The sequence below is a fragment of the Haemaphysalis longicornis genome, unplaced genomic scaffold (genome assembly GCF_048455015.1).
Source record: "Haemaphysalis longicornis isolate Haplotype H1 unplaced genomic scaffold, Haemaphysalis longicornis Haplotype H1 scaffold_81, whole genome shotgun sequence".
NCBI lineage: Eukaryota > Metazoa > Arthropoda > Arachnida > Ixodida > Ixodidae > Haemaphysalis > Haemaphysalis longicornis.
In genome coordinates this window covers 432,985-460,685 of record NW_027526449.1, presented here as the reverse complement: position 1 = coordinate 460,685, position 27,701 = coordinate 432,985, and the positions used below count along the sequence as shown (strand labels likewise).

At 44.6% G+C, this 27,701-nt stretch overlaps 1 protein-coding gene across 1 annotated transcript; it reads right to left on the bottom strand.

Moving 5' to 3' along the window:
• Nucleotides 1-3,831: 3,831 nt before the first annotated feature.
• LOC144150944 (uncharacterized) lies at nucleotides 3,832-27,701 on the bottom strand. The gene is made up of 7 exons (XM_077682251.1): nucleotides 27,410-27,701; nucleotides 24,534-24,827; nucleotides 21,973-22,098; nucleotides 14,620-14,745; nucleotides 9,780-9,902; nucleotides 6,209-6,328; nucleotides 3,832-3,967 (listed from the first exon to the last, which is right to left on the bottom strand). Exons 1-7 carry the CDS (start codon nucleotides 27,699-27,701, stop codon nucleotides 3,945-3,947), a joined length of 1,104 nt encoding a protein of 367 aa, XP_077538377.1. The 3' UTR covers nucleotides 3,832-3,944.

Here is a 27,701-nt window from a genome sequence, read left to right as displayed (position 1 = left end):
CAGTTCACACAAGACAGGGTATCGGATGGACAATCGTCGCTCGGATGATCATGCGACGCGCATTTCGCACACGTCGTTCGGCCACGGCAAGAGTTTGTACCGTGCCCGAACCGCTGGCACTTAAAACAGCGCCGCGGGTTCGGGATGTACGGACGGATGGAGCAACCGATAAAACCTGCATTTATGTATTGTGGAAGAACTGCGCGGTCGAAAGTCAAGATAATGTGCTTGGTGGGAATCTCCTTGTCGTCTCTGCGGATAGTGTACGTCTCACGGCAGTGACGCCCTGATCCTTCAAGCCGGCAAGGAGATCCGCATCCGTTTCGTTCAAGAGATCCGTCTCGGATATCACACCTTGCGAGCTGTTGAGGGTGCGATAGGGTGTGACCCTGATGTCTAGATAGGCCAGTCTAGTCTGAGCTAGAAGCTTCGTGGACTGCTGCTTGTCATTTACCTCGATTAGTAGTTCACCAGACCTTTGTTTTTTGAACTTATATGATTTTCCTATTATGGCTTCAAGATATTTTGCGATCAAGAAGACTGACTGAGATGCAAGAGGGTGGGTTGGATTGAGCGAGCGATTCCATGACAAGAAATCGAGAGTAATGGTCTGGTTCAGGAAATGTCAAAGATGACAACGAACGAAAAGATACTTCGGTGCGGCCCCTTTTCAGGGACCGATCACGTTTTGGGGGGGGGGGGGGGGTTTGAAAATGCCATATAGCATAGTATAAAAGCAGGGAGACGGGGGTACTTTCTTCTTTGACCTTACCCTGATAGCCAAAGAGGTCCCGGAGCTCCCTGCCTGGTGAACAGACAGGGAGCCCATCCGCCGGAGCTTGACCTGGGCTCCGACGGCCACCGTTCGTGGTTTCTAACCTTCCACCTATAAACACATCGCCACGGTTGGATCCAGCTTATGTTTGGGGGCTCGGGGTCCGCGGTATCGCCAGTACTGTCACCAAGATTGCTCAAGGTGCCCCTTGCGGGGTCTTGTAAACATGCTGTGAATAACATTGGAGAGAATGTGTCTCTTTGCCTGACGCCCTTCCTTATAGGTATTTTGCTGGTCCATCTATGGAGGATGATGGTAGCTGTGTACCCATTGTAAATATTCTCTAGTATTCTTACATAATGCTCATCTACCCCCTGGTTCCGTAATGCCTGAATGACTGTTGAGGTTTCGACCGAGTCAAATGCTTTCTCATATCCTATGAAGGCCATATATAGGAGTTCAGTATACTCAGTGCATTTGTCTATCACCTGATTGATCGTTCGAATATGGTCCATTGTTGAATAGCCTTTACAGAACCCTGCTTGTTCTCAAGGTTGACTGAAAATTAAGGTTGCAGAAATTCTGTTAGCGATCACCTTGGTAAGTACCTTATAGACCACTGACAGTAAGGTGATCGGCCTGTAATTTTTCAAGTCCTTCATGTCAGCTTTCTCATGGATTCGAATGATGTTCGCGTTCTTCCAAGATTCCGCTACACTTGTGGTCATTAGACATTGCGCATACAGGTTTGCCTGTTTTTCAAGTACAATTTCTCCGCCATTCTTCAAGAGGTCTGATGTTATCTGATCCTCACCAGGTGCTTTGCCCCCTTTCATTTTTTTCAGAGCCTTCCTTACTTCTGCGGTGGTTAGTGGTGGGATGTCTATCTCCTCTGAACTACTTTCTCGTTCGGCATTATCCTGGATTTCCCCGCTACTGTGCAGATCCCCATAGAGCTCCTTAGCTTCTGTGACCATTTTATCGCTATTTGTGATGATTTTGCCTTGCTTGCCTTTAAGTTCATGCATTGGATTTTCCCCACGCCAAGACTCTTCTTCACTGCTTTCAGGCTACCTCCCTTCTTTACAGTGCATCCGATCCTCTCCATGTTAAGCTTTCTTATGTCAGATGTCTTACGCTTGTCGATTAACTTAGAAAGCTCCACTAGTTCTATTTTGTCAGCTGGGGTGGAGATTTTCATGGTTTGCCGTTTCCTAATTAGATCTTTCGTCTCCTGAGAAAGTTTACCAGCATCCTGTCTAGCCATCGTACCCCAAACGTCTACTGCATACTCCGTGATAATGCGTGTAAGGTTGTGGCTGGCTTCCTCTGTTATAAGCTCTGCTTCCTCGGTAAGAGCAGAATATCGGTTCTGCAGCGCGATCCTGGATTATTCTATTTTACATCTTACTGTTAGCTCATTATACGGCTTCTTTCGTACTAGCTTGTGGCGGTCCATCCTCAAATGTAGCCTAATTCGAGATCTTACCATGCGGTGGTCACTGCACCTTACCCTTCGTAGAACATCCACATCCTTCACGACGCCAGGGTTATCGCATAATATGAAGTCTGTTTCATTTTTTGCTCCCCATTCGGGCTCTTCCACGTCCACTTCCGGCTCTCCCGTTTGCAGAGGAAGGTATTGATAATGCGTAGTTACTTCCGGTCTGCAAACTCGACTAGTCGGTACCCCCTGTTATTTCTAGAGCCCAGACCATAGTTCGCAACTGCCTAGTCTCCAGACTGGTTCTTGCCTACTTTAGGATTGATTTCCCCCATATCTACTGTATACTGTGTTTTTACTTTAGCCATTGCCGATTCCACATCTTCGTAGAGGCGTACCACTACCTGGTCTTCGTGGCTGGATGTGGGCGCGTAGCGCGGTACCACCTTTATATTGTATCTTTGATTGAGCCTAATTATAAGACCTGCTGCACTTTCGTTAATGCTATAATATTCTTCTATGTTGCCAGCTATGCTTTTATTGACTAGAAGTCCCACTCCCAGTTCTCTTCTGTCCACTAGACCACGGTAGCATAGGACGCGCCCATTTTTCTGCACCGTCATGGTTTCACCTGTCCTCCTAACCTCACTAGGCCCTATGACATGTCATTTCATGCCCTTTAATTCCACGAAAAACACCTCCAGACTCGCTTCACTAGATAAGGTTCTCGTGTTAAACGTTGCCAGGTTCAGATTCCAATGGTGGCCTGTCCGGGTCCAGGTATGCTTAGCACCCTCTGCTGCCTCACAGGTCTGACCACCGCCGTGGTCAGTTGATTCGCACCTACTGGAGACTGAGGGCCGTGGGTTAATTGGCGTATTCATGGGAGGTTGGAGCTGTTACCACACCAGGTTGGCGAAACTTGCTCTTGTGAATGAGTGCGTTAACTGCAATGGTCGCCGGGGTCAGGCCGCACCCCAAGCCCCCTTCTGCAATTCCATTAATACGGAGATTTTTTTTAAAAAAACCGTTGGGAATTGTCCGGCACCTGGATTTGAGCCACGGTCTTTCTGCAGGCGAGGCGGATGCTCTACCTCTACGCCACCGCTGCCACACCCATTTTCTTCTGTACAATATGATATTCCGGCTTACGTGCGGCTGTGTCAGGAGGCTACAGTCCAAATACATTACGTAGCGGGCGCGAAGTACGAAAGCCGCTCCCTAATGAGTGATTTTTAGGTACATACTAAGCTTTACCAACCACAATGAAGTCAACCTTAAAAACCATATTTCCTATTTTGAAGGCTCACTATGTCAGTTGTAAGTTTATTATTGCAGGTCAGTTAACGCCACTGTCTGATTAGGTATTTTCAAGTACATGCCATGCTTGACCAACCAGAAATAAAGCCAAGCTTAAAAGCCATGATATTTCTGGTTTTGGGTTCTAAGTCACTTGTCAGCGTATTTGTGTAGTTCATTCCCGCCGAATAACCAAAGCCGACAAAAATAGGCGTCTTAAATAATACCGTCCAACATGCTTAAAAACGTATTTTATTTTTCGATGCAATCTCTCAATGAGCACCACAGTTTTAAAATCGCTGATAATATACATGCGCTTTTTGTAAAAAGTTATTTACAGTGCTGGCTAACGTTTGTAAACGCAAAGCTCCACGTTCAGCAGCCTCAGGAACGCGCGCAGGCCTTAGCTCCCGTCAGCGGCAATCTTCAGTATAGTTGCTCAAAATTCACTGCGTACAATGATATAAAAAAACACAAAATATGTGAAAATCCAGTACCGACAACGTACCACACTTCTTCACAGGTCTTGGTGCACTTTGATGCATACGTGCGTTTAAGTCATACATTAGATACTGTGAAACGGTCGACAAAAGACCAAATGCCTTCAGTGTTCAGTTTTAGTAATTTTGGCGAGAAAAGAGTGCTGAAAACATAAAATATGTGTACCAAAAGTATAAGATTCCGTGTAAAAAGCTCCCAACATCTATACTAGCAATAGATCTACAAGAAAGTCGGGAGTTGGGTTCAAATAATGCGCCCACATAAAACGGTTTTTCTCATGCCGCAGTTCTAGGCCGGAACATTTTCGGGAGTAGCATACGTCATTTGAAATAAGGCATAATGGAGACACGTAATGTATCGCACCGAGGTGGCTCTGTAGCTAATGCCTTGTGCTGCTGACCCAAGTGACGTGGGCTCGATGCCAGGTGCAACGGCCGCTTGTAAGACATAGGCGCATTGTATTTGTGTCGTGTATGTGCCGCAGAGAATCTCCACTAAGATTTCCAGAAATATTCAGTATCGAAGTAAGGGGAGCACCAAGACAGGGTGATCCCCACATGCCAGTATTCTTCATCAGTCATAAAACCGGCATTTAAAATTTCCACAGGCCGCTTAAGTGTGCAGAATACGATGGCTAGTGTTTGGTAAGCGCTTTGGTGGTATTTAGTGCCCAGTTGCGCATTTTTGGTATAACAAAATGCTGAAGTGCCAACGCAACTTTTCCTTAGTGTAGAGAGCCGTAAATACAAAAATATCACCCTGGAGAGAGCATGTTCCTTAGCTCCGCAGAAAAGACGAAAATGGCGAAAACAACAAATGCCTTTATCACACTCTCAACCTTATCAATTTATCAAACTACAAGTTGGGGCATCACCAATCATAAATCAGGGAACCTAATTCATGCCGGTCGCCTTGACGTGTTTGGAGAGCAGCCTGTCAGGAAGGAAATTTGAACATACGACAAGCGTGTGCGAAAATGTTTCCTGAGCTCCTTCCTCCCACCGCTAGGCATCGGCCACCGCCACGTTCTTCACCGCGGGACGATCACGCGAGTGTGTGCTTCTGCGCACACTGAGCGTACAACCCTGCGGAGAGATTCTCACCGCCCATCGACTCGTCCAAGCCACCAGCGCGTCTCCATTCTACTGCACCGTACCAGACACGGCATAGTTCCTCTTTGGTCCTCTGTGCATTATGTGAATAGTGATTTTCCAGTGACCGAGCTTGACCGTATCCCTCTTAGATTGCTTTTCGAATACGATGCGTGTGTTTGTTTGGAAGCGGTAGCAAGGCTCATGACTCTCCGCGCGATCCTACCCATTTTTGCATAACAGCGATGACGTCCTAGTCGACATCACGGCAGACTTTGGCTATCTCAAAGCATGTTGTGACCGCTTTTTTCAATTCCAATAAAAAACCGGTAGAAAATACCGTGTTTTAACTATTTATCGCGGGGAAAAGAAGACATCACTGAAACCTAAAGGCGGCGGCAGAGATTCGAACAAGTGCTTTTCCTCGTAAAACAAAAAGCTGCTCAGGATTTGTGGCATCCGAACTAGAGTTGCAGCGCATATCGTGGAACTATTGGGACATCTACCCGGTAACGTTTGGTTGAAAATTTATACTGATCGTATGTTCTGTAATGCGCGGTAATCTTATCTGTTGACGCTTGTGGTTGCAGTGTTTTTTCTGAGCTCAAAACAACTTGTGGTTTAGAAAACCAAGGTTTGTAATGTGAGGGTCTATCATTCATAGCCTTTATGCGGTACCGGAAGAAACCTACGTTTATTTCTGACCTATAATGGCCTCTGAAACTACAGGACTGTGCAGAAAGCTGACATTGCTACACCTTGCTGACCAATTGTGCTTGTCTTTGACTATTATATTACCTTGCCAAAAATACACCGACAGACGGTGTGTGTTCTTCAACTCAACAATTTGCATTTGCGTGCCACAAGGCACTCTGAGCATAGCACTAGCCACATTTAGGCGCAATTCTGGAATACCTATGTTAAAAATATTATTTCCAACAATAGCATCTTTACTGGCACTTGCTCGTTGCCCATATTACCGATTTTCAACTATTTTAGCACACCGTTTAGCAATGTTTCGAACGTTTCGGCATGCAAAACCATAAATTATACGTGTTTACACAAATATTTGTTAGAAGTTATGAACAAAGCACGTACTTCGAATTTTGTCCAATGTCTCTGCTGGAACCTTCGACGCCGGAATAGATCTCCGCTTTCGTCCAGCAGCAGTTAAGGCCAGTCCTCTTCCTACACCGGCGATACGGCGAAGAGCTCCAGCTGCATTGAAAGTGCCACATTTTATGGACATTTTATTTTATTATTTTTTGCAAGTCTAATGGTGCCAAACAGAAATACAAGTTGTTTTTCGAAAGATTTTGTTTTTAAAGTGGCCCATGCGCTTGTCCATCAGCAAAACGATGCTTTTATCACTGAGACATTATTGAATTTTTATTTAAAACTTTAAAATTGTGTATTTCGTGACGTCTACGATGACGAAACCAGTACAGGCCTTCAAGCGACTGTTACTGCGCTCTTTATTCTGCAGTGGACGGCGGAATACCTTGTTCACCGTCAGTCCTCCTACTCGTCGCCACCCTACTATGCAGGACCGCTGTCCGTCTCTGCTGTTTCTGACCCTATCTGCGCCTGGCTTGCTTTTGTTACCGTAGGTAGCAATGGTTTCGTGAAACATGGGGTATGCTCGACAAACGGTCACGTAAGACCATGTCGCTTACGCCAATCGGCCACTGTCGTGCGCGACAAGCCCTACGCGACGGACTGCTGTTCATCTATAACAAGGATAGTGCGCGCAGTACCAACAGCAGTACACACTCATGCTTCCTTGTTTACATGTACTTTCGTAGCTTGCATTGTTTATTCCCCCTCCCCAAATCTTACTGCTATAAAATGGATAAGCATTACATTTGCGCGAAAATAGCTCGTTCTCCACGCTTAGAGGCCCTACCTAACTTGCGTTTGCTTTTGCCGGCTTCAGTGAGCCGTACAGCTGTGCAGTTATTCAGTGGGGTGACCATTCCTTTTTTAAAATGTTATATAGCTTATTCAAGCAAACGTTACGTTAAAAGTGGTGTCAGTATGATTCTTACGACGACATCTTTCGATCGAACCAAACGTTTTTAGTCGGCATGGTCCGTTTAAAATAGGGGGATGCATAATTTCAAGTTTTCAATAAAGCTGCATTTAGCATTCCTCGGAATGATTTTACTGTGTCAATACATAGTTTTTTTTTTCAACGTACGAATCTGCTACCAGGGCATGGACCAGCCTTCTTGCCATCTACGAGGAGCCGTAATATTTGGTTCAATCGTGAAAACAAAGCACACTCAAGGCAAGAAAAATATCTTCGTAAGTTATAAATGACACATTAGGTAAAAAGCCCCAATCGGCGTTTTCTATCGTCGGTAGCAAGCTCCTAAATTCATAAATTCAACTTGGCTGTCGGAAACAGCCAGAGTTTTGTTTTGAAGTTGAGGTTACATAGTTGTAATTATACAGACGAGGGCCCCAAAGCTAGAAGGCTACCCTACACAATCGGTAGTCATTCAGTCGATTGAAAGCCAAAGCAACGCAGCAAGAACAAAAGTATATCGCTTACACGAGGTTCAACCTCAAAACATAAATACAACACACGAGAGCTGTAAATGATGTTAACAATGTAATGTTTATTGCACTCAGTATATCCACAATACTTACTATATACTTCGGCAACACATCAAAGTATTAGACAGCTTTAGCTTATCGTTACTGTGTTTGCGTTACTGTTTACCGTGCTACCGGAAACTAGAGTTTCCGTATATCTCTGAAAATGGTAGGACCAGTTTTAGCACACCGTTTGCGGTTTGTGTGTAAAGGCCGCCGTGGTGCAGGTAGCACATCTGATGAATTATTCTCAAAGCAAATAATGCATAACTTTGTTGCTCGTATCTATTTGCTTTCGAATCAATAGCTTGAATGTTTCACTTTTCGAATAAAGCGTTCACAATAACACTAGTTACTTTGAGGATACTGTAGCCATCACCTGTAGAACTTCAAAAACGAAAACGTCTCGGTGGCGCCATCTACACAGTTGATTTGGGGTCAAGGTAAGCTAGAAATTAATTCCGCACTTATTATTACGGCACGAAATGAGTAGGATATGCTGTAGCAAAACTCAATAACCTATGTTACCTTGCCGAGCACAATTTTGGAGGCGTGAAAGCACATTTTGAGCTCAGAAACTTATCTGAACTTTTCGAGGTGGGCGAGGCTTAGCACGTGAATGAGCGACCATTTTTCTCGCCCATATGAGAAAAAACTTCGTTTGTCGTGATCCTGATCTTCATTAAACAACAAAAGCGTAACAAACAAGAATAACCTTTCTTTCAAGGGCTGTAGCAATATTCAAGCACCGAGAGGACTGCATTTGGTGTAATGAAGACGCGAGGGTAGACTTCGTCTGCTCAGGAAGCTCGGTAGCAACGGCAAAGGCCTTGTCGGTAAGTTACCGTTCGCGGTAACTGCTCGGAATGCGCAGTCTACTCCCACAAGCATGGTAGACGGTAACGTAAACTCACTGACGGTATTAATTAACCTGACTTCGGGGAAACCCCCAAGGTGGTGTAAGTTTCTGCGAAGGAGAGTTTGACATCCACCTCAGTGCAGGGGTTGCATTGAGGTGGATGTAAATGATGCAATATAGTAAAGAAATAAAATGGTAAACATGGGAGTAAAAAATATAACCAGAGTTATTTTATAGTGCAGGGTGAGAAGAAATGAAATCCTTGTTTCACATCACTCAGTAAATTTCCTTGACTTCTTCTTCCGATCACTTTTTCGTTGACATCTGGGCAAATATCTTTCGCTGATGGCCTAATTTTCGTCTGAGTTCAAAATAACCCAGCTCCGAAGAGCAAAACAAAAACGCCCGAAAACGTCTACGAAACAGTCTCAACAATCAAACCAAAAGCAAACGCCCCTTGGGTGAGTGGATTTGGCTCATTTTGATCAGTGAAAGGATCTGGCTGATTTTCTATACGAACTACGAACTATCAGTCAGAATAAATTTTGTACGAAATTAGTCCGTCGCTGAAAATACCGCAGTTAAATGCCTCTCGTGGGTGTACCCACAAGTGTCTCATTGACCTCCAGTGATTACGGCAGTACTTCTCGTGTTAGATAATGAATTATAATCATTCAATAAATCCTAATAAATAAAAATTACTGGCCGCTACTCCACTGCACTGGACACATTATGCGCTAGGTTTCCTTCCAGTAACGCCATTTCCCTTGCTTATAATGTTGGTGCATGATGCCTGGGACATCTTTTATATTTTGCAACGGCGGAATGAAGTCCTTCTTAGTTCACCACGCTTCTCACACTGTCTTCTTCGTTCTTCCTTAGCGCTGTTTTGCTATTTTGTCATGTACCAAAACCCGGACTGACACACTATTTTACAGAGTACATGTCTCCACGACGAAGCCGAGAGGTTCTAACATTCAGGCTGCCAGTGCCACCTAGGATACAGGTCAATTAACAGATTTTTTTGCCTTCTCCAACACCACCTACCCGCTCACGACCAACCAGGAGCCTGCCTTGCAGGCAACGCACCTTTCACCTTAACGCTAAAATCACAGTAATGCCGAGTTCACATACGCTAAACATATCAAAGAAAAGAGAACGCTTTTGAAAACTTAGCATATACTTCCTTATAAATGTATTAAAACTTACTTATTTTGCGCTTGTGGCCTTTTTTCTTAGCTTCGAGTGCGACAGCGACTCCGACGCCTACTGCTCCAGCGACAACTGCTGTGGCGGCAACCCCAACCGCTACTTTTGCAGCCAACTTTGCACCTGAAACGAGGGAGAAGAAACAAAGCATAAACACAGCTTGCAATGTTTCCTGTCGACACCAATATTTGTATCAGCCAATGTAAATTCAACGTGTATCATGGACACGAAAAACGTCTAGATTTCAAGGGACGACATCAGAGTTACGTTGCAAACGATAGGCTTTATAGAAGCTTCAAGATACGCGAAATGTGGGAGAAAACTGATGCGCAAATAACTCATATGCATGTGCCAGAGCTCTAACAATTTACAGGGCTACATTTCTCTAATAATTTGTGTAAATGCTGCTTCCACCAATGGTATCGTACATTCCCAGAATAGTCCTTGTTTGCAGGTGTTTTCCAAATGCTCAAAGTGCTTCTTAATTACCATCGTGCATTTAAGAATCATGGCCAAGCTTCGCATTTACAGTCGAATTACTTGTAGCGTACCAAAATATTTATGTTCCCATTGGTTTGAAGAAAAGAACAGATTTAGGCGTTTTTTTTCTCAAAACAATACTACAGTGCTCTTGCATAATATTAGAGGGAACGGCCGTTTGAATAAATTTGCGGCGTTTGCTAGTAATTTCAGTTGTGTTTATGGCGTCAGCTGAAACTAGAGTTATGCACAAGATACCTAGGCAAAACTGGACGCCACTTACTCACACCCACTAAACAAAATATATTTTTCGTGACGCCGTCACTCGCACTCACGCTCACCGGTCGCCCTCACCACTCGCACTCACTCGCACTCACCACTCGCCAGACTCGCGCTCGCGCTCACTTCTCCTCGTCACCACTATCACGCGAGTGTGCCCAGCAGTGCCTTATGAGTCGTGACACAGAAAAGTAACAGTTCATTGCGGCGTCAGAAATACATAAAAATCGTATTATTAAATCAACACGCCACAAGAGAGTTAATTGCGTGCCCCATAGCAGGAGTGCAGTGACGACATAAGACAGTTTTAGTTAGGCGTTTTTACGCTCCGCTCCGCTCCGGGTTGCCCTGCTAAGCTGCAGCGGAGCGGCGAGCGATTTTGTCGTTTTAGTTAGGCGTAATGCGCAGCGGACCGGTACTTTCAGACTAGCAGCGCCGTCTGGCCAAGTTTGGCGTAATGAAACAGAACCGAAAACCATTTCGCCACTTTAACAAAGTAAAATCAGTACGTATAGGTTATTTGTTTATTAAGTATTGACACGTGCAATCGCATTGCGTTACCGGTCCATTACAATGAATGAAAATAAATTTTCGACTTGATTATAGCCACACAATAGCCAACAATGTTGCGTTCCGGATCCATTCGAATCCTTTTCGACGCAACGATCCAACGCGACGTTTTCTTGCAGTGAAATGGAATAGTTCTGCACAGTTTTTAAATAGGTTCGCAGTCGCCACTTCTCGAAGCAAGCACAATCCCTCGTCGATGCAGGCCCGCTTTCGCGGTTTGCACGTCAAACAAGAGCCTGAAGCCGCGGCGCTCGTCGCAGCCCTATGTCGATGGCGTGGCAGCAGAGTCGTCGCACGCGCGGAGAGGGCGCCCACATCGCCTCGCCCCCACCGCGCTAGCGGAGAGGGCCGCGACGGTCCGCTCAGGCTGCATTTTAACGGACCATGCTTCTCCATGGCTTCTCGGTCCGCTAGCCCGCTTAGCCCCTAAGCGGAGAGCGCACGCGGAGTCGCACTCCCGTTCCGCTTAGCTGCTGAGCGGAGCGTAAAAACGCCAAACTAAAACTCTCTATATTCCAGACGTTAAACACGATCGCGCCATGAACAGCCATTACAGCGAGCAGCTCTTGCGACGTATAGGCAAAGGCGAGTTGCCGCGTGTGCGGTGCTCACCGCAGTAAGCCCCGCAAATCCGAGTACACTCTCCATTCGTGCGGTGAGCGAGGCTCAGCACTCGCGAGTGGCAAGATGGGCGGGGTTCTCCGCGAGTGGCTTTCGACCTCAATCGCACTCGCACTCACCCGTCCTAAACATAGGCGCGGCTGAGTGGGGTCTGTGTGAGTGGGGTCTGTGTTAGTGCACTCATGAGTGAGCCCGCCGACCTATGATGCACACGCTGATAGTCAACCACTTTGTTAAAATAAACAATCACCACTAATGGTTACTATTTTTTACGCATTATTCAAAACTGTTTCTTCCTTCTATTTTAGTGTCTTTATCTAGCTGCACATCCCGGCAACTGTTCACAGCTTTCTCGTGAGAACAAGGACGTTACCGATATATAAACGTGAAGGCGTTCTCCTACCTATCGTTACTCCCGTTAACTCGGTCCCTTTTTGTTCGAATTTATCTATCCGCTTCACCAGAATATGTAGCTCATGAAGATAATATTGATTTATTTGTATTTGCACAGTATTACACAAATATTCAGTAAATCCAAGCGATCCTCCAGAGGTGAAAAAAGTTAAATATAAAGTAGCACTTTTTCAAAATACTTTAGAGTGAAGTAGCATCCATCTTGTTATAACTGATGAGGGTAACAGGTCGCGCGCACAAAACTATGTGGCCCTTTTTCTTTGCACTCGCCGTGGTGGCTCAGGGTCTAAGGCGTTCTTCTGCTGAGCCGAAGGACGCGTGTTCATTCCCGGTGGTGGCGGCCGCTTTTCAGACGGAGGCAAAACGCAAAGAAAAAACGCCCGGGTTTACGAGATTTCGGTGCACGTTAAAGATCCCCAGGTTGTCAAAATTAATCTGGAGCCCTCCACTACGGCGCGACTCATCACCTTGGTTACGTTGGTGCGTTGAACCCTGCAATCAATATATCAATTCCTTGTTTCCTTATATTCTGTTTGTTTCCGAGAATAATTGGAACAAGCAGGGGCTCAGACCTTGTTTGAGGGCTTAGCAGAACATTTAAAAGAGTGGTTTATGCTGCACATGCATTTCAACATTTCCCTGAAGCCATCTTAAGCTATACGTAGCGACTCAAAAACACGATGCTGCATTTGGCTGAATATTTCTGCGCAGAGATTATTAACGAGTAATTCTTTAAATTTCAATGAATTGTCCTAATTTTTATATCTTATGTTTAGCAATGACTTACTGACAAGAACAGGTCAGTTTGATATTTTCAAGATAACAAGCCGTGTTCTTGCACCTGGGCAGCTTGTTCTACTTTAAACGGAAGACTTGAATGTAATTTTATTAGGCACGGATAACAAGAGTGTATTTCGTAGTTGAATGGCACCCATTGTTCACCGCCATTGTGCTGTCCTTAACTTCTATACTAAAGCACATCGCCGTACAGACAACAGCCCCACAAGAATGCTTCCTTCCCAGCACTGTTCGGAAACTTTTTCAAGTCCAACTTGTGCTGCCCTGTTCATGAGCAGAAATCAGTAGTAGCTTTTTTTTTTGTTTTACCGCATGTTTTCTCGCCCTCCTCAGAGGTGGGTGACCGAAGGAAAACAGAATGGTCATAAATCACACCGTCTCCAGAAACTGGCGTGTGACCAAAGTCGCCCCACTAAGCCATGACATGAGCCATATCCGTGTATTGAGAACTGGAGAACGCTGTATGAAGTGAGGTGAGCAAGACGCACCCTTCTTTTCCTCTCTTACACAGTAAAGTAGAGCAGCAAAAGATTGTATTAATCACACACAATTTCGACCTCCGTCACAAGTTGGGAAAGGATGAATATGACAGTTAGGAACGGAACCAAGGAAAGAAGGTGCCATAACAAATTTCATCAAGCTCTTAAGAGAATAATGAAAGTTATGTAGGCTTTTTAAAACTCTTTCGTAGCTTTGAAGGTCTTCCGCAGGCGGTTAACACCACTAGCAAAAACGTTTGGTGCCTCGGTTTTTATTTGGCCAAGTCGTTTTTGTGGGAATATAGGTATTAAGAAGAGTCCCACGCCATGTGTTTGAAGATGGCTATCTTGTGCGTTTCCCATTTCCCATATTTCGGGTCGTCTAATATATCTCCTGCGTGAGGCGTAACTACTGAAACTCTGAGCGTGCGTCTTATATTACAACTCATTCCCATTCTTTTGTATTGTATTTAATTCATTATGAGGTTTAACGCACCGACACTACACAGGCGATGAGGCGCGCCGTAGTGGAGGGCTCCAGATTAATTTTGACCACCTGGTGAACCTTAGCGTCCGATGGTCTCGAACACACGGGCGTTTGGGCGTTTTGCTTCAATAAGGATAGCAGCGCCGCGGTCGGCAATCGAGCTCGCGTCCTCGGGCTCAGGAGCACAAAGCCGGAGCACTCAGGAGCACAGGAGCACTGAGCCACCGCGGGCGGTCTTTTTCTATTTTGTAGATAGGGTCCTAAAATGACCGGCAGGATTCTTAACCTTGTGTAACATAATCCATCTACATATTCCGTGCTCTTGCTTTGGTTGTTGACACTGCTCATTTTTTCCCCTCTAACGTTATAGTGCGTTTCCCAATAGCTCACTCCGCGCTTACTCTTTGCTTCACACATGAAGCGTTTTCAGGTTCAGCCGTGTGATCCCATGCTACCATCCTGTCGAGTACTCATAATCTTCAGTCCGTATGGCTCACGTTTTACTTTGGTAATGCGTCCAATAGTAGTGATGGTAGCCTGGAAACCATACAGAAAAAGCGCAAGAGCGCATATGTCTGCAAGGTTGTGAAACTTTTCCTAGCAGATGTTTCACAATTTATTGATTTATGGATTTTTATTCTTTTAGCAGCAGCCAATCACCTCGTGACAGTTGATACCCGGCACAATCTTTAAGGGAGTACAAGAAACTTACATTTTTGGTCTTTTTTCTGAAGACTAGGGGACGGTCCTGCTGGTCCGGCTGCTCCAGCTCCGGCAGCAGGACTGCTGATGATCCCGCTGCTGCTAGGAGAACCACTGCTGCCTCCCACATTGGAGACTTTTCAGTGAGCCCGCCAGCAAATATTATTATGTTACATTCAGCCCTTATTGTCTTTTTCTTTTGTAGCTAAAAGTAAAGATTATTTAGTGGTGCACAAGCGTTTTCGGAAACGGGAGGAAACTTTATCATTCATTAGTTCTACCGTAAAAACAAGAAATGCGCTGTTAATTGTAATTAATAGCTTGCTGCTGAACCTCAAGACTTCCTAAACGAAGTTATTTATTTGTGTAATGATATTAAGGAAGGATAAGAATGTACCCTGGTGAAACTTTCTTATAACAGAACAAGGTAATACAATCAAAATTTCTTCTATTCATTCTTGCAAGCTGTTCTACCATATCTGAACATCGGTGAAATAATCTTCGTTCTAAATCATTGAATTTGTACTCCAGCAAGCTCAGCACACTGATCTTTTTTTTACTGCAATTCGCTGCCCTGAAACGGGTTTATTAAAACTACGTTGAATTTACAGTGGCATTGTACAGCAAAAGCATCTTTATTTTCCACGCTCAAAAGAATGTACATTTCTAACGTAGATAGATTGTTCTTACAGCGATGCACGTTCTTATGCATACTTGGCATCGCCTGTAAAGCAAGACTAATAACCTCTAAAACTTCCGTTTTGTGTCTGTGGGTACCTCACTTGAACCCCTATGCTGTCTCCTATGTTGATGTAATAGCCAGCTGTAATTGAAATGTTTGCTTCAAAAGATGACCCTCATATCCGCTCATTTGTAAACTTATGGATGCCATTAAGTAAAGTACCAAAATCCTTCTCAAAACTAGATTAGATTCGCCGAGGATTAAGCGAAGGATGCGGCAGACATATGCGATGACAAAATCGCAAGGTCAGAGACTGTAAAGTAAATCTGCTACTCTTTTATTTTTGCAGAGATCAGAAGCCCCACCAATATTGTTTTTAAAAATGCATTGTGCTCCATTGAAAATTCCTGACAATACCACTTTTCATTCGAATTTTTATATGCTGTTATATTTTTTTCATGCTGTATTTCTTGCGGTACTTTTTGTCTACTTATCGTCAACACCTTCGATACAATACCATCCAACAATTCTTCTGCATATTTCAATGGCACCCCGCCTGAACTTCCCTGCTTGCTTATACAAGAATTCTCGTACAGTTAAGCGGGATTACTTCCGCACTTACCACTTAGTGATAATTTGAAGTGTATACAGTGTTTCTAGGTGAAAAGTACTTCCAAATATTATAGCATTTCTGCATTTCCTGTCAGGTATTGTGCCTTCCCCTGCCTACTCAATTCGACCTTCCGTTCGTTTTCACTGACCTTCTTCCTCCCAACCCGTGCGCCTCTCTGATACTTTCCGTCCTCTATTAGACCTACTTCCCTTAATTTATTTTACCCCAACTCCTTCTCATATAATACATCTGCACCCTAGGCAACCCTTTCATGCTATCCCACACACGTTCCTTTTCCTGTTTCTGATTCCTTCGCTAGGGAAATGTCAAACTTTTTCTTCAGTGCGCAATACAGTGGTGATTTATGTCTGAAGCTTATGTAGCTCAATATGGCAAACTAGTAATTTGTGGTTCAATGTTTACTGGTCAGTGATGGACCATACGCTACAAAACCTACCGGTGACCCCAAGGGCTGAGGTAGGGGGGTGCAGGAGCGAAGCGGCGTCTTGGTTTCGTCACCCTTACTAAGGACACCGCAAGCTAGATACCGCGAGCGAGTAGCTTCTCGACTATAGAGTTAACCCACCACTCACTCTCATGGGTAATTCTAATGGAAAATGTACTGGAAAACTGACAGCCAAAAAATTTCCCCATCTTGCCGTAGGGGAACCATCAGTAGTATGCGAAGCAGCCATCGGGGTCGACTCAAGTGCCCATTAGTTTTCAGTTCGATCGCGACGTAGCGGGAGGATAATGAGGAGAGCGGAGCGTGCGCGCGTGTCATTTATACCGCGGAGCTACAGTGGCGCCCGCAGCGGAGTATGCAGCGGCTACCGTCTCGTCTCTAACCCTAAGCTGCCTCGCATTATCGCTCGCGGAGCTGCAGGTGTTGCCATTTGTTGCGCAATGCTGGAGAGAAGAGGAGCTTCGGAAAAGAGAGGAGGAATCCCGGAAAGTAGAAGAGCGTCGGAGAGGAGGAATGCCTCGCATACAACTCAGGGTTCCCCTACGGGAAGATGACGACGGTGGTTGAACGCGAAGCTATCTCGGGATGTATTCTTTGGTTGGGCAATCCCTAGTGGCAACCTTCCACAATCATCATCAGCAATGCCTGGCCAGGCATGCACAGTGGGTGTGTGGACGCCGCACAACGGCGCCCACACAGCGGAGGAGAGAACAGGCTCTACCATAAGCTGCTTCGCACCTAAAAAGCGTTGCATTTCCCTACACCAACTCAGACTTCCGCCTTTAGAATTTCCCCACTGAAATTACGAACAAGAAGTCGGTTATCAGCTCTCCTTCCCGCAATGAGGTGGTAATTCCTATTTCCTCATAATGCTCATACTACAAAATAACGGCATGGTTACAAATTCCTCAAAATGACGTTGCGACTAAACGGCGAATAATTCACAAACTTGTAAGTATTCCTTCAACCAGACACACGGTGTTGTAAATTCTTAACACTGCAATTTCCGCGTAATGTATAATGATGTTCTAGTGATGTATATTGTTAGGTCGAATAACGAGGTTACCCCGTCTTAATACATTCCCAAAATAACTGCATGCTTACAAACCTGGCGGTGCGACTATCAGGCAGGTTATGCGATTAACCTGAAAAGCCCAATTCAGCCAAACACTTCCGGGTGTAAATTTTTGAAAAAAAGAATAGCCACATGTAGGAAACACGCAAAATGGAATCTACCCCGTAAATCCGCCTGTAGGAGACATCGCTGATTTTGTCGTCTGCATTGCCTACCCCCCCAAAAAAGACGACTATGGCTTAAGCTACTGCCTGCGCAAAGAGCAGAGTACATTTGTGTAACAATAAGAATCAAGCAGAGCTTAAATATATTAAATTCATGTGCGCCTAGCTCTCAGTAATCATAAACAAAATTGTTAGGGCTATTTTGTCGTCACCTTGACCTCATGGATTAGTTTTGGTCACGTGTTTTTCTGTGGTAACCCGCTTTAAAAAAATAAAATTATGTCTTAGCAAAAAAACCATATTATTTTATATGTAAAGGGGTTACGTCACACCGGTGCTTCAGGTAAAACTATACGTAAATTGTTTCTCGTCGCATCGTGTAGCAACCATGTGCCTACAATTTTGACTCACAAACACCAGTAGACAATGCCTCAATTAAAACATTTACAACAGTACAAAGTTATCCAGCAAGAAACAACACATACAAGGAGAACCCAATGAACCCGCCACAAATTCAGGTGCCAGTAATTGCTTTCAGAATGGGGTTAGGTGTAAATGAAAATAATTTAAGTAGTCACACGTGTTTCTCCGCTCGAATGAGTTTAACCAATATAATTCATGCTATGGAACATGCCAACTATAAAGACAGAAGTATTTAAGTCAGGGATTCAGGCGTGTCAACGACTTCCAGCATTAATTTAGTTTCCTACAAATAAATGACCTGTACCTCACTACAAGCAGGATTTTGGCCATCGTTTCCACTGGCCTCAATCCGCAAATTTGTGCGTTCATTATCGTATAACGGCACGCCGCTAATCTCTTATAAAATTGTAGTAGGTATCGTATCTCGTTATGTGATACCAAGAATTCAAACAATCTACGGAACAGACATATATAAATTTTTCTATGTAGCAGCATATTTTGTTGAGCTGCCAAATGATCAAATTTTGGTAACTTGATAATGCTACGTTATCAAGTTACGCTAACGATCACGGATAACGCCACGTGTTTCGCGAGCAAGTTGTTTGAGGACAATCTAGCCGCAGTCGTGAAACGCAAGCATACGACCACATATCACCCTCAGGGAAACGTCGTTGAACGTCTGTATTGCAATCTGGAGGCGATGCTGATTGCTCACACGGAGCAATATAACGATTGGGATGCCAAGCTACCCGAGGCCGCGTATGCCACTGGTACAACGGCGAATCGTTGAACGTTCCTTAAGCCGGCTTACTTGAATTACGGTCGGGATAATTACTTCTCTCTCAACAGGACACTTCTTCCAGGACCGGAAGCCGGTTCACATTTGCCCCCCTGCTGTGGCGGTTCGCCAGCGTCTGCACAACGTGATATAGGCTTCTGGGAGCAGCTTGACGTTGCTCATGTCCAGCAGGCGGACCAGTACAACTGGAGCCGTCGAGATGTTCAGTTTGCGGTTGGCGACCTGGTTCTCCCGCGCACCCATCCGCTCATCTACGCTTTATGCAAGTTTTCTTCTAGTCTTCTTTTGATGAGACCCATCCTTTTTTCTCATCAGCGTCTGTGAGCACAGAATATAAACTTTCGAGCGCATGTTCGTTTATGTTGTGTCCTTCGTATGTTTTTTTGCTCTTTGTACACGTTTTCTTGCCCATGACTTTGGCCATTCATCAGTCCCACATGCTTCTTAATTTTTCCCCCTGCTTCTCAGATAGCTTTGCGTTTCTTTTTGGACATTTATTTTTGTTGTTGTTTGGTGTAGAACACTCATTTTGACGTTCGCTGCATGTACGCCTGCATTCTCCGCAGGACGATCTTGGGACTTCCGCCGCTTCCACATCGACACACGTTTAATTCCTCATCCGGTGCATTCCTGGGCTCGTCACTCCCAAGCGTTGGAACCAATCCCTGGGATGCAAGCTTCCCCAAGCCATCCCTATTTTACACCGGCGTGCTTCTACTTCGAGTATGTTTCGCCTGCCTTTGTTACGGCTAGTTCAAGGCGAAGAAACTTGTACTGTGCACCCTTGCTGTTGATAACCCAAGCGCCTGCTACCCTCTGGATGCGATTGTTCCGACAACGGGCAGCGTAGGCTTAGATCCAGGGCGTGTCATATGTGGTCATCCTCCACAGCGATTTCTCCAGAACAATCGGTGCTTTCCGCGTGTACATGGTGCGGAGCTTTGGTGCACCCAAGTCCGGCGAGCAAATGCCAACCACGCGAAAACAGGATCCGGATTTCACTGTTAGGACGACGAAAACAAAAAGGGACCTCCGGTCAAACCCGAAGTCCTAATGCTGACGACACTGCCCTGGGAAGAAGACTTTGCAGATGGCCTGTACTTTTAATTCCATGGGAGGCAGATTGTGGCGAATCTTATGTGGCAGCCACGCACATCAAAACGTGCTGTGTGACAGCGAAGATGTGGAGCGGGACACGAGAAAGATTAGGACACAATGAAATCGATGGGGCTGAGCTGGTGGGTGGCGGGTCTACCTGTGTTCGGACCTTCCAGTAAAGGTGTAGTTTTTCGGGGCCTTGGTATTGTTCTCGGGAACCGCGGCCGGGTTCTAGTGCCCCTGTACGACAGCGTAAATTGTTCTCCTCAACTACGCGGAAACACTTGCGTGCTGTTATTCTAGCATTATAATAAGGCCGAAGTGTGTATGTGTCTGCGGTGACAGTTTGTTATTCTTTGTTCTCTAATTGCTTCTTGGAGCATGCCACCCACCTAGCTGGAGCCCAGGTATATTTATTGTATTTTTGTTTGTCTGTTTGTCCTCGTCTTTTCGGTTTGTGTGTTGTTTTTTTTTTTTGCTTTCTCTTTTTCTTTCCTCCTATTTTTGTCTCTGTTTTTATTTGTTTCTTTGCTTCTTTGTTTCCTTTTATTCACTTATCACTTGAATGAGTGCTTTTCACAGAAGTGGAGGCCTTTGCTGCCGGCCGACGTCGCACATGCCCACCTGTAGGCTTTGGCGGGCCCATTTTACCTCGGTATGTACTCCTTGATAATGAGCTTTATTATTATTATTATAATGTTTGCTCATTCTAGTTTATTTTAAAAAATACCGTAGCTTATGGTAGTGTTCCGCTTAGGCACAGAAATTGCTGGAGCCACATTATAACAACGCCTGGAAAACGATTGGTGTGTGATCAAAAAGGCGTATATAAACACCACTATCGCGACGTCCTGCCGTAAATGCATGAAGTATGTCAAAAATGCTTTGCCAGAGTGCTCACGCTCTATTTTCGAGCATGGTCATTAGAAGGCATAAAGAAATACTTTAAAATGTACAAAGGCAATAAGAGAAAAGTGTTAATGTTGATATGTAGCAGATTCAACGGCCTGATATAGAGACGTGCGTGCGCATACTAAGACACCCGAGAAATATCATCAAATGAGTAGGGCATGTCGACCATCATCTCGGCGACTAACCAAGCTGAGTGTTTGTCCCCGCATTACTGCCTTGCTAAATCGTGAGCACAAGAAGCAACTTACCAAACCATTTAAAATTCTTGCACTCGACAGGTGTGCTAGATGCCACTTCAATGCCGGACGCCCAATATAGTTCAAACCGTGCACTTTGTAATGGTAGAATGCTAGAGCACGAATTACCATTAAAAATTTAGGACTAGGTCGTTGATTTCATCAGTGCATATTAAGCGATGCTGATGACGAATTGGGGGCGGATGGGCTTTTAGTTACAGCCATTATAGCGTACACGCGACAATTTTGGGATGTGCTATATTGCAAGAGAGGGCGATGTATAAAAATAAATATCCCGTCCTAAACACAGCAATACACTTGCCACTTCACTGCTAGTTACGGCCAGGAGTAACGCATCAGTCGCCCTCAGTTTTATTACAAATTTTGTCGGCAACAGGTGGCTGAGAGGGCGCATTGTACACTAGTGATGTATTGCGCGCGCACTTCGCTTTACGCATAGTTCGGTTAGTGACACACTGAACCAAATCGGCACAAGTAACCACTTCCGCCGGTACTTGTCCGCATGCTCTCGTTTTCTGTCGCTTTGTTACGCCAAAAAATGAGTAAAACAGGCAAATGTTTGGACTTATGTGTTTCTGTTTACTTTTTAGTGAATCCCAACCAACTCATCCAGATTTTGGCGTCCGAAAGATAGCTGGAGCTCTTTTCAAAGCGTAGACCCAATCACCGAACTGAATGCGTGTCTCCAGTGTCTGTGCCTAATTATTCAAAGCTCAAGCTTATCGGCCTACTATGATCCCAAAGAGCTGGTGATTAAAAAGTCCTAATATATTGTCCATGCATACTTTTTCCTCATATGATTAAGTACTAGCTTGGTCACCTACGTTAATGTGTCACAGAGTCTATGCGTGGGCACCGCCAAAATGCCTCTTACCTGAAGCAATGCTGCCTAACCCAGAGCCGCCAATCGGAGTGCCAACAGGTGATACCGCTCCTCCAATGCCGCCTGGAGCACCTCCGGAGCTACCAGCTATGGGGCCTCCTCCTCCTAGTCCAAGGCCTGCGACCCAGTTTAAAGTGTTACTCGTAGAAACGCCGCCACCAATGCGTGCACTGGTGCTCCCGGTTGCGCTTAAACCATTTCCCAAGCCCAGTCCTCTTCCAGAAAACGGACTTGCAGGGAAGACAGTATCTTCAGCGAAATATTCTTTTGGCTAGTGCATGTCGCTTGAATAAAAAGACAGCTTAAACACGACACACCAACGGAGAACGACGACACAGATCGGGATTTTTATCGCTCTTTTTATTAAAGAAGTATCACCAGAATATGCACCCGCTCCTCCACCACCTCCACCTGTGGACGACGCTATTCCTACATTTATAGACATATCTCAACTGTTAGCAAATGCCAAAAAATGGGCTTTCATCAACAGAAAATTCCCTGGTGATTACACAAGGAATCCACCTTAAAGATTGTTTGTTATACTTGTAAACCACGTTCGTGTACCTTTGTGTCAGTAAAGGGAAAAGAGCAGATTGTGCATAAAACACGTCGTTATGACCAAATTTACCTGATTGTCCAACACTCAGGTTAGAAGACCAATGTTCGCGTGTTAGGTAGTTATGCTGGTGGCCTTTTTCGCTGCTATTTTATTCAGCTCGGAGTAGAAATATGGCTCAACTATTATAAGCTAATCTTTCATCGCATGAGGCTCCTGCGCATTTACCAAGTGCCAAATGCATCGGACCGCAGCTTCTGGGCACAAGCGCCTTTATAGTTGCAAATTATGTACTTAGTTTTGTTAGTAGACATGACGAGTACAACTGAAGACTTTTGTAAAAGATCCCGTTGATATTAAGGCCGAAGTAGCTTAAAACCTGGGCAAATCATTTCGACCCCTCACAATTTATTATACGAATTATGCGAATCCTCAAGATTAGAAGAGTCTTATTTTATACATTACTGAGGACAACTTCAATGTTGAAATTACTCGTTTTTAATTCGCCGAAAACTACGGAGAGCTAAAAAACTGACCATGGTTGCGCCATGAGGTGCAGACTACCACGGATGCTTTTGGCACTCCACTGTACGAGTAGGGTAAAAACATACTTTAAATCTCCGCGTAAAACATCTTTGGTTATCTTTTATTCGACGCGCCCTATTGTTACGGATTTCCAACAAGGAAAAACGTACAGGCTGTTGCACGTGTTAAGTACAGAAATGTATTGGTAACAGGGCTTGCAGTGCTTGTAAATGTCCCCACTTTGAAGATTCTTGTCCTGGCTGCATGTATATAGCTTGCCAATATACGCTGAATTTCATCGGAAAAATATTATGCCTGTTTCTTAACCAATCAGAAAACGCCGGTTCCAGCCAATAATGCGTCTATTTATGCAGCGTCGTTCAGTCGGATGGCGAAGCCTCTCTATCAAGGCCATGGAGGAAAAGAATGTTGTGCGGCATGAAAACGAAACTGCTAGAAACACCTAAATTACTGTGTGCGTGGGACTGCAGGAGACTGACTTCTAAACATGTCGCAATCTATTGTGAATAAACAAGCAACGTTAGGCTCCCATGTTTGAGGGATATGACTTTCATTCTCCCCAATAAAAATGCTTGGTTTGATGATTGAGCGTGTACACCCTAAACACTAAATAGTTCGGCAGTGAGGTATGACGCTGGCGATAGATATGGAACACTGGTACAAATTAGGCAAGCTCCAAAACTATAACAGCACATAATTGTATGCATACGGGCAGTCTTGCAGTATGGCAAAACATACAACAAGCAATTGAACCACAAATAAGAAAATGTATTAAACGAGTACGCCAGAAATGGAAGTAATGGCGAAATTGTCAGGTAAAGCGTAGCCTTTTTATCGTTTACCAGCATTCCGGAAGGCCTAGTATACAGATAGCTATTATTTAGTTATTTCTACGCAAGCTTTAGGATATCATTGTAGTTTCTCCAAATAAAAACGTAATAGCTGAGCAAAGGAATTAGGCAGATTCTTGAAAAGCTTACTACGGCGAAAATAGAGCAGTTGCCGAACGGCTTCAGCTGGCAAAAGGCGTATCGCCTTTCCACGCTTCGTTAGAAGTTGCGCAAAACACTGTATCTGCGGAGGCCAGCAATATTAGGAAGTTGCTTTTAGGTGCTCGCGGCCCTTTCTGGTAGGTTGCTCCACCGGAGTGAATGAACAATGCTTGGACACATCGAGACGCTACCTGTGAAGCAGCGCATTAGCAGCCTGAGGACCAAACTAACAAAACTTTCAGCACATACGAATCATAAAAACTTGAGAACAAGGCCAGTCTATTAGAGGCTAATCCTATTTTCACTCTTCCCCTTAATAACTAGGTGGCACAAAATTCAAAAAGGAGATCTCTCTAAGTATAGGAAACCTAATGTGTATTGTCATCGCGCACATGTCACTTTGTATACAAAAAGATCTTCTCATTTTGTTGAATGCAAGAAACAAGAATACAAATTACCTGTGCCGGGACTGCCAATGCCGACAGCACTGCCAGTGCTAGCAAGGGGAGGGACGCCAACTCCTGGATAACCTCCAGCAATATTGGAATTCCCACCGGGCGGTCCTGGAGCACGTAATCCTCTGTTTTGGCCCCCAAGTGTAGAGCCAGTCGGAAAAATCGCGCCCCCACTTCTGCCAGTGGAAGACCCAGTTGTACCGAAGGTGCTCGGGTAACCGGGCTGTGGTCCGGGCAACAGGCTTCCGGGTAGTCCCGCACTTCCTCCGCTACCAGCGCCTCCGGGGGAGCTGAATCCTACACCAAGTGGATCCGTCAAAACCGTTAGCCTAGCACGATAATCGGAGTTTTCTTGTGATATAGTACCCTCGCAACTTGAATAAATTTTCTATTCAAAAGTTGTTTTTGTGAAAAAAAGATAACCTTATGTGCCTTGCTGTCAGAGGTGCCAAAGTAGCGTTTCATTGAAAACAACACATAGTTATTATTATTGGAAAGAAGAATAGTGCACTTTTTAGGCGTTCTAAGGATTATACAGGGCTGAAATAACGTTTGATGTGTCTTCAAGTAATTCTGGTGCTGGCCGTCGTTTCGTTTTTTGTGGTGCAGCTCAGCATTGCAACATTTCTAAATTATACTTCGTAAATCTCTTTTTCTACGAAACTCGTCCTCAACTTATAATTATCCGATGGGCTGGAGTAAAGGTTCGGAGCAAATACGCTTTCGCATTTTATATCTGCCTAGTTATATTCGGAAGTAAAAAAAAAATATTAGCCCAATTTAATATAATCGACACATATGCTCGTGATATTGCAGGCGTCGCTGATAATTCAACACAATATGTTATTTTGAACAATAAATTTTATAATAAATGATGGGCAGCCCGCTTTATTAGCCTTTTCCATCAAAATAGTTCCTCACGTTTATCAAAAACGTCACTGCAGTTTAAAAAAACGGGCAGAGATAAACTGACTTTGTAGCCTACTTCGATGGCAAGCCGACACACTCGTTTCCATTCCTTATTTTGAGTTCGATAACGTATCCTACATGCCTCGCTTCCTAAGGGCGCAAGACAGCTCTATATTGCTAATAGATACAGTGTCATTGGCTGTGGAACACGTAGAGGAAGAAAAGTAACTCACGGTCACCCCAATGTGCGCTTTGCCTAAACTACTGGTTTTTTGCGCTCCGCAAAGCCATAACCATGGCTAACAACAAAGGAAGCATTTTTCAAAGACGTCCGGAAGCTAGCGTCACACAAAGAGAGACATTACAAAGGTGGCATATAATCTGTGTGCCAAAGGGAGTTTTGCTCATAGAGATTTAGATTTGTCATAGAGCTTGTGTTGCCCGGAGCGACTATTTAGTTTGGAACTCGTTTATGGATGTTAATACTGTGATGGGTATGTACTTTATAGTATGAAAGAGCGCTCTTACATTACACTTTTGGTGTTTTGCTCCACGACGATGGCTTGGTGGGCTAGTTGGTGACGCATATTAACAGGGCCTTGTCCTGCCGTTTTTCCTTCTCTGCCTCCGTCTACGCGTGCTGTTAACCCTGTTGATTTGCTCCACCAGTAAATAATTTAAAAATAAATAAATAACCAATTAGGCAAATAAATGAATAAACGAACAGTAAACATATGTAAATAGCTTTAGTTTGAATATTTCCCGTATTATTAAGCTATTTTGATGAGAGTGCTTCACCATACGAGACTATGTATAGGTACGCAATACAGGCAATATGGGGGGCAAGTTAGTAGAACGGTCGTCACATACGTACCACTGTGGTCTAGGCTGTGTGAGAAAACGTAACCTGCTCTACAAGGTGCAACATGCAGTGAAATCGATGGTTAAATTGGCTGAATGCCAATAATAACGTCGGTAACCAATGAAGGTTGCTTCTTTTTGCTAACGCAATTGTTATGTGCAGAAGCGTGGGTGCGCGGGAAATAGCATAGCAATTCCTCATTAAACTATTGCAGTTCACTAGTAATAAAGCTGTTACCATACCGCGAGCGGTCAACATCTAGCAAATGGGCGCCGAATTGACTATAGAGTGCGAAAGTACGAAGTTTAATACCGGACACCAGTACATGCACGCCTACTTCTTCACTTCAGGCTGTGCGACAGTGATGGACGATTGTGTCAGATTAGGATTGTGGGTAGCAGTCATCATATCATTAACTCTGATATGCTAGGAATGTGTAGCATTAGGTAGCGAATAAAAATTGCGTGGTAGCCAGATGTACATTTTTCTAAACCGTTTAGGTTTCTACTAAGAACACAGCTATGTAGAAGCGGCTGACAAGGTGAATTGAGCAATTTAGTTATAAATTTTAGGCTCGATATGCTTTCGACTTATTGTTGCTCAGGTGGCACTCGTCAATACTGCTTTACAGTAGCGCCAACAGTGCCATGCTCCCATTGATCAATTAAACGTTTTTGTTGGTGTTTTCCGTTTAGGAACACATAACCACAGCAAAACCAGGCCTAACTCGATTTATTTTTTTACATACTCCTAATAATTTTTTTTACATTTCGTCACCATAAAAACATTTATTTGATATTCTCACGCATATCGCTATGCGCACGCTGAACCGGCGTAACTGGCTGTTAAATAGCGCTTCGGCTGTTTCTCTTATTCCTATAAAAGAGACAGCAGTTCCAAAGTGCTGTATTTACAATGAAATGTAGGGACATATAGTTGTTACTGTACATTGTTAACTCCACCCTTCCTTCTAGTGTCTTCAGCACGATATTTTTCTTTTAGTGGAACGTATCCACAGTGTGTCTGTGCAACCCATCAATCCACCCCTGAACTGGGGTGGCCGACTCCGGTGCCGGGGACCGAAACACCAATCGAAGACGGCACTCACTTGGTCCGCCTGCTCCAAGATTGAGATTCCCTCCGGTACTCCCAGCGAAGTGGCCTCCGCCAAAGTTTAACCCAGGCGTTGGCGCCCCAACAACAGGGCCGTTGGTAGAAAAGCCACCTCCAGGGCCATTGGTAGGAAAGCCACCTCCAGGCAATCCATTGGATCTGCCACTTGCGCTCACACCGCTTCCGAAGACCTGTCCTCCGCCAGAAAATACACTTGCGCCGGATCCGGCAGGCCTGCCAGGATATACGCCACCTCCTAAACCCCCTCCGGCTCTCGACGGTCCCAT